Source organism: Danio rerio, chromosome 7 (assembly GCF_052040795.2).
Source record: "Danio rerio strain M-AB ecotype USA chromosome 7, GRCz13ab, whole genome shotgun sequence".
Taxonomy (NCBI): Eukaryota; Metazoa; Chordata; class Actinopteri; order Cypriniformes; family Danionidae; genus Danio; species Danio rerio.
In genome coordinates, this window is record NC_141027.1 from 25,036,876 (window position 1) to 25,050,348 (window position 13,473).

Genomic DNA, 13,473 nt, shown 5'->3' on the forward strand with positions numbered 1-13,473 from the left:
ATAAATTTCAATATAATCATTGACTAATATGAAAATATCCATATCATTTATTTACAAAACAGTTTGTAAAGTAATATTTTCTGTCTTTAAGTAGATATATAATATAAGAGACTTGCTTTGTTTACCAAATAAAATGGATCTAAATAGATTTGCAATGTAAACATAAAATGAAAGTTAAAAAGGTATTATTATTTTTTTTAAAATATATTAAGTTTTTAGTTATGATACTCCCAAAATCATTCTGCATAAATCTGCAGATTTTTACCAAAATTCTCAGCAGAAATGTCCGCAGATTCTGTCTGGCCCTAGTCATGACTATGTTTAACTTTATTGTACAAGTCTCTAATACCATTCACAGCGTTTCATTCAGCACTATACAGTGAATGCATGCCATAGAACAGTTTTTTTCTACTTTTCTTTCTTTTTTCCGAAGTTTTTTAAGCTCTTCAGCTTATACAGAACACTTCCTCCTGGGACAGAAAACAAAGTGATTGTAGATTCCAGTTATATGATATATTGACAAAACTTTAATATAATACATGTGCCCAAAATCAGCCTGTTTACCTCTAATGAGTTTAATAATAGCTGTTTTCTAAATTTTAAATCAGTTTGGATTAAAAGATGTGCTTATGAGTCATGACTATATTTGCTTTATTGGACATCCTATAAAATCCATTCATATTAGACAACATTCAGCCTTATCCAGTAAATGCATGGCAATTATTATTATTTTTTTCTTTTTAAGTCTTCAATTGATACAGAACACTTCCTGGTGGGACAGAAAACAAAGTTATTGTTGATTCCATTTACATTTTTTATTATATTTATTAGCGCTGCACGATATTGGAAAAATGATACTTTACAATATTTTTTTCCCTCTGCAATACACACACATATATATATATAGTGATATAATTTCCCCAGATGACTTACATAGCTCTGTTTGCAAAGTAGTACTTGGGATAGTTTTGTAGGGGAGTGAAATATAAGTATTTTTATGTAATTTATTATATACATAAAGCAACATTATTCAGGTACAGATATTGAATAATCAAATGTACATTAGATTAGTCAGTACTGAAGCCAAATCTGGAGCTTATCTAACAAAACAACTTAAGATAACGGTCCAAAATTAGCACACCCAAATTTAAATGTTAGAGAAAAATATCAAATACAAATTTTAAAAAAGAGGAAAAATCAAGAGAAGCAAAAATTTTAAGAATTTAGTAACTTTTGTAGGTTGTAATTGTTTTTTGCAATAATCTGCTTGAATTTAATTGTATTGTCTTTCAATCTCTAAATGTTTGATGACCAAAATGTTATTTTAATGAATATATCTGTTTAATAAATCTGTTTTGTTTAAATGCACTAAAATACATTGCCTGTATTCACTGAGAAATGGAGAAAAACATCCATTTTCAATGGGTGTACTCAATTATGCTGGGGGCACTGTATATTAGGGTTGCACGGTTTACCGGTACTTCAGTAGCACCGCGATACCATGGCTCCAAAATACTGGCAGTGCCACTGTAGTTTGTAAACAGTAGTATCGTCATTAACAGTTTATATAATATGTTGTATGTGGAAAAGACACTAAAATGCTCAAACATTTGTGCCAGCAAATAATCAGTAGACCACTTTATTTTACTTTCATTTTAACTGTCTGCACACGGGTCATAGTTTGCTGCAGAAATGACTGATCAAATGGTGTGATCAATTATTTATTGATTTATTTTAGTAGTATAATTATTATTGCAATAACAACAGTCACAGTAAATACAAAAAAAGCAGAGAAGGTCTGTACAAATAATACGTTTTCAATAATAAGGGAATTTAATTTAAGCATTATGACATATAAGATATAGTATTTATGACAATTTGCTTTATTTAGTAGATTTGAGTTATAAATTAAAACAGTATTGCGAAACTACTTGGTATCGTGATACTTCAGCTGGTATAGTATCGTGGCCTGAATTGATGGTATCTCGACAACCCTACTCTGTGTGTGTGTGTGTGTGTGTGTGTATATATATATATATATATATATATATATATATATATATATATATATATATATATATATATATATATATATACACTTCTATCTATCTATCTATATATCTATCTATCTCTCTCTATATTTATATATAAACTATAATGTAATTCAAGTGCACAAAATGAACTTGTTTACCTCTAATGAATGTTGAAAGAATGTTAAAATTGGCCATTTTCCAATTTACCACGAGAATCAACGACAACTTGCCACAAATTAGATATATTTGCCGTTTACTTCCATTTATAGTCACAGCTCTAAGTCAGAGCATACCTCTGAAAAGTGAGGAAGCATGCGGTGAGCGCTTGACCTTTAACCCCAAACCCTATGTCGTCATTTCCCCAAGACTCAGCGGCTAATGCCCAATGCTGCTGAGAGGGAGAGAAAGAGTGAAGAGAGGGAGGGAGGAAAGGAGAAGGAGATAAAGAAAGGGAGAGCAGAGCGCGGAAATTTCGTGCCCGCTTCTTGGCGCGAATCTGGCAGGGGGGAAAATAGAAGCGAGCCGCCGTCGCCAGTCGCTTCATAGATGGTTGTTTTTGACGCCGCCAGTCCCGCGAGCCCTTCTGTTATCGCAGCGCTGCGTTAGCATTTTTAACATTCTTTACCTCAGACCACATCTCATCTCCACATCTCTAACTTCTTTAAAGCGTTTTAGAGTGCAGTAGTCGCGTCAAGCTGGTCCTATAAAACCTGCACAATGGGGGTGAGTTTGTCTGTCCTTGTTGTGTGTTGTTAGCTTTGCTCTTATTTGGCTTTTGAAAAATGCGTGCGGCAGTTTGAACAAAGACTGATGGAAGCAAATCATGATGCCCGGAAAGAGAGGCACGGAGGTAAACGGCGGAGCCCATGAATAACGAGGGGGTGGTGGTGGAAAATTTGGTGGTTTAAAGAAGCCCGGGTCCCGAATGGATTCCTGTAGTGTCCACTAATGTCCTCCTCAATTGTTTTCTGGCTCATTTTTTCAGGTGCCTCGTCGAATGCGCCATTTCTGTAATATTAAGCACAACAAAACACCGATACATTTGACACCGCAAACTGTTGCTGTTTTCGCCTTTATCCGTCTCCAATAGTCGATGTATTGAAGTCATACGAGGACTGGGTCTGATATGAGTATCGTGTGCAAGCTGTGTATTTGAGCTTCCTCATATATTTGGCTTTTTAATTAACACGATGCCAGCAGCCCCTGTGAGACAGCCTCACACGACAGCCTGGATATAATAATACACATTTAACGTTATATCTGATATTAGTCAACTTTATGTACACAGCCCCCAATCTACAAGCCCTGAAAACTGTTCATCACCACGTGCTTTGTGTTCTCAGCACCTGTTTCCTGCTTCACTTATCATGAACATACCTGAAGCTAAAAACAATATTGCTTTCTGTGCTTTTTGCCCATTGTTGGCTTCTGGTTTATTGATATGGTTCATATGTGACACTTTTTAAAATACAGTAAATAAATGTGCACATTTACAGATCATATGATGTACTTCACTGTAGTCCCATATGAGCAATTCCAGCGTTATGATTGTCATGTTCAGTAAAAACCTAAAACATAACTTCACAGAGGAAGAATATGCTAACATTATTTTGAAACATCTGTTTATATTTTCCAAAAGAACTAACCACAGAGTTGTGGGGTCAAAAATATCAATCTGTAAACGTTATTTATATTTTAATAAAGGGAAATAGACCTGCGTTATGGATGTGACCAAAAAAGTTTGCGAGTTTACAGCATACACATGTATATAAAAAGTTTGTGAATTAAACTGCACAACCCAAAACTAATAATGTTAATCAAAAAGATAAGAGCTGGCTCTTTATAGAACTAACATGATTAAGTTTATTTTATTTGACATTGTTTGCATTTATAAGTAAAAAGCTTCGTTATGGATGTGACCGATGTGAAATTGCCACTTATGTGACTTTGGTAAATCAAAAATAATTTTGTTAAAACACTGACAGATACATTTTTGAGTACATTTACACACTGTAAAAAACAAGCCTACACACAAAAAAATACTAGAAAGGGTTTTGCTATTTTGATGAAATTGGAATTGCTCATTTGTAGGCATAAAGCTAGTTATGCCCACATTATTATATTTATGTGATGTATTTTGATGACAACATATTTGCTTTCTTGTGTTGGTTGGATGGTGATGAGGATATTATCTAGCCATTTTTTATTTTTGTTTAAGCTTTGGACATCATTTTAGTTGAAATAAACCACACAATATGGGTAGTTGGTTGTAAATATTACGCGTTTAATTCCACAAATAGTTTGCATTTCATTCTATTGTTATTTCATAAACTGGTCTAAATGTCTGAAAATACTAGTAAAATATAATAATGTCAAATGTTACAATTTGTACATGTAATCTAATAGTGAGTAACGTGTTTAGTTATAGGCTGGTATATGATCCTGATGTTATGATAAACTTGGATAAAAATATCACGGGTCAACGGTATTGTGATTACTGCTCTACAATATATTCCTTTTACATGTCTGGGTAAAAAACAATCGTCCCCCATTGAACACAATATGTTTTATTTTAGGATGTTTAACATCAAACATGTCAGGCTAAAAAATTCAAATAATAAAAATTCATTGGCTTCTGCTCTCTTCATTAGTTTCAAAACACAGATTTTTTTACAAATTAAAATGACATCTTTGAATTTCTTTTCTGCTGGAGATACTGTAATACCAAAAAAAATAAAGTAAAAAAAAAAAAAAAAAAAAAGAAATTTCATACACTGTAGGATGGTATAACAGAACATTTTGGTGCTTTAAAACCTTGACTTTTCCATACCGCAGTATACCTTGAAAATGATTATCGTCCCATGCCTACATGTATTACACATAATTAGTTTTGTTAATGTTTGATTGTTTGATAGCTCACAGCACATTAACTAATGTTAACAAATAAATTCTGCATTTATTTAAGAAATATGTAGTTATCAATGTTGTAAATGTTAAAATGTGCTCAGATGCTTAAATGCAGTAGAAGTATTTGATTGGTTTTTGTTAGCTAAAATAGTTAAGCTTAAAAGAAACCTTATTGCTAACTAGTACAGATTTCTTAACTTGACTATTTTTACTAATTTTACCTGTAATATAAAATTGCTTTTATTACATATTTTATTATTATTATTATTATATACTAAATTAACCTGGTTAGTTACAATAAACAAAAAGTAAATCACAATTAATATATCTAGAGCCATTCATCAGGAAGCTATTCCTTTTGTTTTATTAGAAACATTTAAAGAGATCCCAGATTATTGACATTCTCAATTTTTAAGTCACATTTTAATACTGCATTATGTAATATGTATTTTCAATGCAGCCTCATTGTAATAAATAGAGATACGGGTGTGAATGTTGAAAACCTTTAGCTGTAAAGTAGCTCTACACAAGACAATAGTGTAATTATTCAGTGCGCTTTATTTCAGGGATCCAGTTAATTTCAGAAGCCGCTCTTTGTATATTCATATCCTACATTTATCACCCTCTGCTCTCTAGACACATTTATTGGCGGCCAATCTGTTGGTTTTGTTCACAGTTGGCTCTGAATTTCCCAAAGAAGGACTCAAGGTTTTAATACATAGTATGAATTTCATAAGCCTTTTTCTTTTTTTATCCCCAAGGATGGTGATTAACAGTGTCTCCATTTATCATTTAGAGAAAATCAAACCGAGCAAAGGAGAAAAAACAGAGAAGACTTGAAGAACGGGCAGCTATGGATGCAGTATGTGCTAAAGTGGATGCAGCCAATAAGGTGCTCTTTAAAAGAAAGCATTTCTTAATGTGACCGATTGTCTTAAAATTTACAATTGTTCATATTTCTGCAGGGAAATATTAAGCTAAATTGCTTCATGTTTTGTTTTATGTTTTACTACAGCTTGAAGATCCTTTATCTGCCATGCCAGTGTTCAAAAAATATGACAGAAATGGGTACGCTCCCCTTTTTTTCCATTCTGTCAGACGTCATAGTCTATAAAATTGTAAACTATGATGTCATTTGTTTTTGACATTGTCATTTGCCATATTGATATCATGAATGTCTGAACCTGTCACAGGCTAAACCTGCAGATTGAGTGTAAACGGGTCACTGCGTTGAGTCCAGATACAGTGGAATGGGCCTATGAGCTGACCAGAGCCAACATGCAGACGCTGTAGGTATTAAGTAAATGAGAGGTAATCCAGCATCTTGTATTGTTTGATGTTACTGTGCTTAATTCAGATGCTACTGAATCATGCTTTATTGAGAGAGTGATTTGAAGTCACTTTCTGTTTGCAAGTGATATTTAACATTGACTTGAAAATTAAAATTGGGATGATTTACTTGCCTAATTGCAAACCAGCTTTGTTTTTCTTTTGTGAAAGTAAATGATAAAAGAATTGTCATTTTGGGTGAATTGTCAGTCCGTTTAAAGCTTTTAAGGGCTTTTCTACAGCTGGTCATTTAGCTGTTTTCCATGAGCAGCATTTCTGTGAACTGTTGCTACAAGCCTGTGACTAATGTGCATGTGCTGTTTGCTTCTGAGAAATGTTGGTGCTTTTGTAATTCATGCCGTTTTTAAAATGTTAAATTGTGGCATTGTTTTGGCAGATATGAACAGAGCGAGTGGGGATGGAAGGAGAGGGAGAAGAGGGAAGAGATGAAGGACGAGAGAGCTTGGTATCTGCTGGCCCGTGATGCTGACTCCACACCTCTAGCCTTTTCCCACTTCCGATTCGATGTGGAGTGCGGAGATGAGGTGTTATATTGGTAATGATTATTACTTATCACACAGAAACCCTACATTTATTTTGTGTCTTATTAAGATTGCACATTTTAATAATTTTTTTCTGATAATATTAGAGATTTTTTTGTAAATGTATTTTACTATTTTTAAATGAGAGGATTTGAAACAAAAGTGTTTCAACTAAACATAGAAAAGCTTTTAAGTGCTTTGACTGTTAAAAAAAAAAAAAAAAAAACAACACTTTTTCATATATTTTAAATCATTCCATTGTCAGCTTTGTGAAAACTACAAAAGTGCAATTTTGTGAAAACGGTGACGTCTGCTTAAGCTTATTATGCATTCAGTCTTTAGGCATGTGAAACTAAAACAACAGTGGCAGACTACAGGTCTACATGTATGCAGACGCGTAGGGTTTCTTCACAAAGAAATGCATTATGCAGCAGTTTTACTTGTTGCTGATAGGTATGGATGTGGAAGGTTTACACAGTTGTCCACTGTTTTCAGTATATTGTTGTGTAAACATGCACTTTTAACACACTTGTTGTTTTTGAAAACACAAAGAATTCACAGGAACATTTGTAATTATCATATATTAACGTCTGAAAGCTTATCTAATTTATGTATTTATTTGTTTGTAGTTTTTATTTGAATGAACTGGAATAACGAAGCACCACCTAAATGTAATCACTGCCAAGCTGCTCTTACCATAAAACATATTTTGTTGGAATGTGGAAGTTTGAATGCCATTAGACTTTTCCTTATGAAATGAACTCTCTTAAGAACACTTTTAGCAAAGTAACAAATAAAAAATGTAGTTTTTTTTATGTATTAGCTCTAAAAATCTGATTTTATCCCTTGTAACTACCCCACCAAGAAAAACATTTTTGGATTGAATTTCTTAACTCCTAATATTGCTAGTTAATGCACTCAATGCATTTTTTCAACACATCCCATAATCTCTAAAATATCAGCCCATGATATGTCAAACATTTTGAATACTGAATCATTTAGATTTTTTTTAACATAAATTATTTCAGATCTTCAATTAACATTTTTTTTTTATTTTAACAATAAAATCAAAATCAAGTGTCAACAGGATTATGCTTGTTTGATTATTTTTGTAAAATAACAATGCTGTGTGTGTAAATCATTATTTAAAACAGTCATTCTTTAAATAAGTTTAACTGTCATTATTTAAAACAGTAAAAACATGGTCAACCATTTGGTAGAGCGGCAGTCAAAGAGTTTAGTATTCATTTGTTTGTTGATTTTTAATTGTATATTTATTATTGAAATGTTCTTGCGTTGATAATAGCTTTTGTTGCTGACATGGCATTATATTAAAAAATTCATTACATTATCTTCATTCATATGTTAATTTAGCTTGAAATGTATTATTTTTTCTTAGACGGGGTGATTAAAGTGGTTCATTTAAAAAGCTTAAAATAATGTAATTATTCAGTTAATTTTTGGGATACAAGTACTTTTTGGGAGTACTGTTAATGTGAAACATTTACTTTATTTATTTGACCCTCAGCAAATTGTACTTGTATTTTAAACATATTGAAAGTGTTCTGAAAAATAATCATCAGCTAATTAATATCTACCAAATTTATGATACTGTAAGTGTAAAATTGTATAGTACCTGTCTGTCATTCTCGCCTCTTTTGTCTGTCACTGTTTTATTTCTCTAATTTTAAATATAATTCTGACTGTATCTGTTGCTCTATCATTCATATATCTGTCTGTCAATCTCTTTTTTCCTTTTTTCTACAATATAAGTATTTCTACCTCTCTCTGTCTCAGTCATTAAAGCCATTGTTTGTATGTGTAGGAAGGCTTCTGTCTGGCGTGTTATTTTTGCAGTGTGTGACTTCACTGGTTTTCTGAGTCATAAAAGACTCTTGCCCTCAGAGATTGCTGTTTGTTTCTCACTGTTTCTAATAATGTCTCCTCAGTTATGAAGTGCAGTTGGAGAGCAAAGTCAGACGGAAAGGCCTGGGGAAATTTCTCATCCAAATCCTTCAGCTTATCGCCAACAGGTACCACTACAAACATGGCTCTCAAGGAATTTCATTTCCCCATTTGTTGCTTTTGCCAAAAATTAATGATTTTCTTTTTGTCATTTTTGCTTTTCTCTCAGCACGCAAATGAAAAAGGTCATGCTGACAGTATTTAAACACAATCATGGGGCTTACCAGTTCTTCAGGGAGGCTTTACAGTAAGACCTGTCCTTCTGCACTCATTCTACACCTCCTGTTTCAATAATCATCCAGTCACTTCTATCTGTTTGTTAAGCTCTGTATATTTTGAATACACTGTCTTGGTCAATCGCTTTAAATTTCTTTCTTAATAGCCATTTATGACCACTTTTTAGTTCTTTCGAAGCTAATATTTTACAATATCAAGGCGTTCACCACAGTATCTGGACTTGCTGTTTCCAAGACACCAATGTAACCAATGTAGACTTGGCAAATTTACTTTAGACACGATACCAAAAATACAGTCTGGATTTCCAGTAATATTCAGTTTATCAATCACTCAATATTCTCAACTTGTTTGTTTTAATGCAGGGGTGTCCAAACTCGGTCCTGGTGGGCCGGTGTCCTGCATATTTTATTTCCACCCCAGTTAAACAAACCATACAAAAACTTTCAGGCAGGTGTATTGATTAGAAGTTGGAGCTAAATTATGCAGAACACCGGCCCTCTAGGACAGAGTTTGGGCACCCCTGTCCTAATGCAACAAGTGTCCTACAAAGTGGACTTTGGATTTCAGATTGAAGGGAGCCTATGTGTTTCATTCAATATATGTTTTAGAGTGTAATGTGTATGTATATTGTTTATTTATGGAGGTATATTACGTCACGCTATTCTAGTAAGGCGCTGCAGGCAATGCTGTTGTGTAAATCCGTGAATGAATGAAATCTGTCAGTGAGATAAAGGCTTCTCGTGCTTCTGTAGAGTGTGGTGAATAAATGACTTGGGAAGATTGCACACTGCATAGAAAACGGATCAGTCAGAACACAGATCATGCATTGAGCGATTCCAACAAGCTGGTTATCTAAATCAGCTGTGTTAAATAAGAGAGACACGAAAAATATGCAGATTGGTGGGGCATGAAGACAGGGATTGAGAAACGCTGGTATTATTTCAGTACACTGAGTGTACAGTAGTCAACATTTGAAGTGGATAAAAAAAAAGAAAAGAAAATGGTCTGAAACTACTCAACACCTACTCAACACTCTTTTCTTGAGACCGTTTTGACAAACTTTTTTGATCCACTTTAAATGTTGACTAATATATATTAGTACCATTTGTTCGCTTTTGGATTCAGAGGCTGTGGCTGCGTCTCAACCACTATCCTTGTTCAGTAGTCAGTGCACTGATTTAGGCATTAGCCATTTTAGGGCCCGTCTCAATCACAAAATTCTTCCAGTACATGGAAATATTAAATGTAATGACAAACGAGAGACGTTTTTAAAACAATTAATTATTTTTAACAAGAATGAACATGGCTAGATAGGTTAGGAAAAATCTAGGAAACATTTATAATTGTTTAATTGTTGAAATGTGGCTGGCAGTGTTGGGGAAAGTTACTTTTGAAAGTAATGCATTACATTATTGAGTTACTCCCCAAAAAAGTTACTAGTTGCGTAACTTGGTTACTTTTTATAGTAAGTAATGCGTTATGTTACTTTTGAGTTACTTTTGCATTACTTTTCCTGGCCTGGCTGAGTCTTGATCTCTTACAGAACTTGTTTTTTTTTCCTTTCTTTTTTAAACAGAGGAGATCTGCAATTAACAACGCACTGTATAATCTACACATTCATTAACCTTTTAAAAACACAATAAAAAAAAAAGATATTTTATACTTGATGCATTCGCCATAGTGATATTCTTTAAAAACGACAAGAAGCCCACCATAAATCAGATGTATAACGAGATGTTGGAAGTTTACAGAACAACATCATGTCATTAATATTGTTCAAGATTTCTAAACTTATTATTTTTATTAGTTTTTAAAAATTATTTGAATGATTATAAAGATTTTAATGAGCATTTAACATAAATTTTGATGCATCACTTGCTTTTGTTCATATCTCAGACAGTTCTACCTATTAAAGTTAAATATCAATGACAAGAGAACATGGGTTGCTCTACAAGTATATTTTTTATTATGGCAAGAATAAATGACAAAAAAATTACACTTTCTAAAAAAAAAATACGGACTTTTTTTTTTTTTTTTTTTTTTTTTTTTTTTTTTTAGCCCGCTCCACAATTCACACATTACTGTCTGGCTAGTTTTTGTCCTCTGCTTATATGCCAAGGCAATAATGGTCCAACATTCCTGACCATTATCACCAATAAAGCCTAGAAAAACCGAGCATTAGTTTACTGTAAACCGATAGGTTTAAATATTCTTTTCCAGTCATCAAAGAAATAAATTTGTTACTTCATTTTAGTTTTGTAACTATTAAACTGTAAAAGCTATGAATGGCTGAAAAACATATTCTGTATTTGTGTATTAAAACCACCTGGGTCTCCACTATTGCCATGCTCCCTCATGTTTTTCTTAACATATTTTATCAAAAACTGTTCACCTTTCCCACGACTGTTCAATTTCTAGCCAAGAATTGTTGGTAATCTGGTTATCTCTATGATCACACATGGACGGATCATAAAGATGTCTTTACAGTTGTACCTGTTACAGACAAAATCTCTTCGTAGTGTTTCATATTAAACTCAAATAAAAATGCAGTACCTCACGAACTGTTTTCGTGCGCTCACCATCCAAAATCATGTCATGTGCACTCGAACTGAACCTCCGCAAACTCGTCACGACACATTCGCCACTCACACTCTAGTGAACGTGTCAAGTATGAATCAGGCTTTAAAAAGTAACATAATTACCCCCAACACTGGTTGCTGGTATATGAAATAATGAAATTATATAGCTATAGTGTACTTTTTAAAAACAGCTAAATGAATATATGAAAATAAAAAGTTCTGCAGTTGTTTATAAACAATGAGGCTGTTCTCATGTCACACTCAATATGTCCCAATGTGTAGTGAACCTAGCTCATCACTGCCCGAATTCGTGCACATGACCTACTGATGACCGACCTCAGGAGCTTGCGCATTGAGCTACAGCTTATGATTCATAACGTCAGACTTAACAAGCGAATAGAACCAGGTGTCCCAGTCGACTGCCTTGTGAATTCACTCATCTGAACTCTTACAGGTTTGAGATTGATGAAACCTCACCCAGTATGTCGGGCTGCTGCGGCGAAGACTGTTCCTATGAGATCCTGAGCAGGAGAACGAAGTACGGCGAGGTCTCAGGCCACGCACATGGAGGCCACTGCGGAGGATGCTGCCATTGAGAACCAGTGTGTTCATTCAGAGCTTCCTCATCACCCACAATCCCCCATATTCATCAGCGAAAACCCCCCTCTATGCTTGCTCTTGGTTTGTTTTAACTTATAAAGCTCATTCGCCATTTCATGTAATAAGCGATAGTGTGCTGTTTTTGGGTTTCCTATAAGTATGAATGACAAAACAAAATGGCAGTAAGGCCACTGTGAGCCAGATGTACCTTCTCTCACCTCAGGTGTCTGAAAAGAGCCCGTTTCTCTTCTTCATCAGCTGTTTTGTTACCGCAGTGAGTGAATGCAAGTGTTGGTCACAGTGGTTTTTACGGCCATTTGATTCTCTACCACTTTTCAGGGTAAACGCGTTTTAACTAAGAGCTGAAGTTTGCTTCACACGTCAAGAAAAACAACTATCTGTACTGTTTGTAATTCCTAATCACTGAAGCTAGACTGTCTCAGGTCATTCAACTTCAATATTTTATAACTGCGACTATTAGGGGAATTGATGGATGAGGATTATATCGGCATTTGATTTGATAAAGAAGTTGGCATGTTAGCTAGTGTAGAAATATGCTTTCGTTTTACTTTGTTTTTTATCATAGCATACTTTTATCATGTCATTACTGTATATTTTCATTTTTTTCTCTCTCTCTCTCTTCTCTGTATATAATCCGTTTGCCATGTACATTTTATTTGCCTTCAGAGACATTGGAAAAATGATATACAAAAGTTTAAAACAGTTTGAAAGATGAGTGTCCTTGTCTTGTGCTCTCGTTGAACTGAAACGAAAGGTCATTCCTGCTTTGTGTTTGATTTGTATGCATCAAATAAAAGAATCTTGTTTGATGTTCAGTAGTTTCATTGTGCCTCAAACAGACTTTGAGTAAGCTGTTCTTGGCTGTTTAAATTATTAGTAAAAAAAAAAAACCCGCAATGAATCATGCTGTGAAAATCAAATCTGCGCACTCTGTTTTTTAAGAATAGCGGCTTTGTTTGAGTCCTTTGAACCTCACATTAAAGTAAAGACCAGAATCCTCAGTATTTTGATGTTTATTTCATTGAACAGGGTTAGCAAATGCATTTTATTTTACAGAACATAAAAAAGAAAGGCATCTATCTCTCTGTATCTCTCTATACATGTATGTACACACACACACACACACTGTTGAATTCAGAATTATTAGGGCCCCTGTGATTTTTATTTTTATTATTAATATATTTATTTATTACATTTTCCAAATTGTTCAAAAGAGCATTTTTATTTTATAAAACTATTTTAAGGTCAATATTAGCCCCC

General features: G+C 33.8%; 1 protein-coding gene across 4 annotated transcripts; it reads left to right on the forward strand.

The window, feature by feature from the left end:
• The first annotated feature begins 2,423 nt into the window (after positions 1-2,423).
• naa40 (N-alpha-acetyltransferase 40, NatD catalytic subunit) lies at positions 2,424-13,022 on the forward strand. Of its 4 annotated transcripts, XM_087259303.1 has the most exons (9): positions 2,424-2,756; positions 5,577-5,648; positions 5,737-5,832; positions 5,956-6,008; positions 6,134-6,229; positions 6,667-6,825; positions 8,761-8,844; positions 8,946-9,023; positions 12,047-13,022. In XM_087259303.1, the coding sequence occupies exons 1-9, from the start codon at positions 2,751-2,753 to the stop codon at positions 12,186-12,188; spliced, it is 786 nt and encodes a 261-aa protein (XP_087115429.1). In that variant the 5' UTR covers positions 2,424-2,750; the 3' UTR covers positions 12,189-13,022.
• The last annotated feature ends 451 nt before the right edge of the window (positions 13,023-13,473 follow it).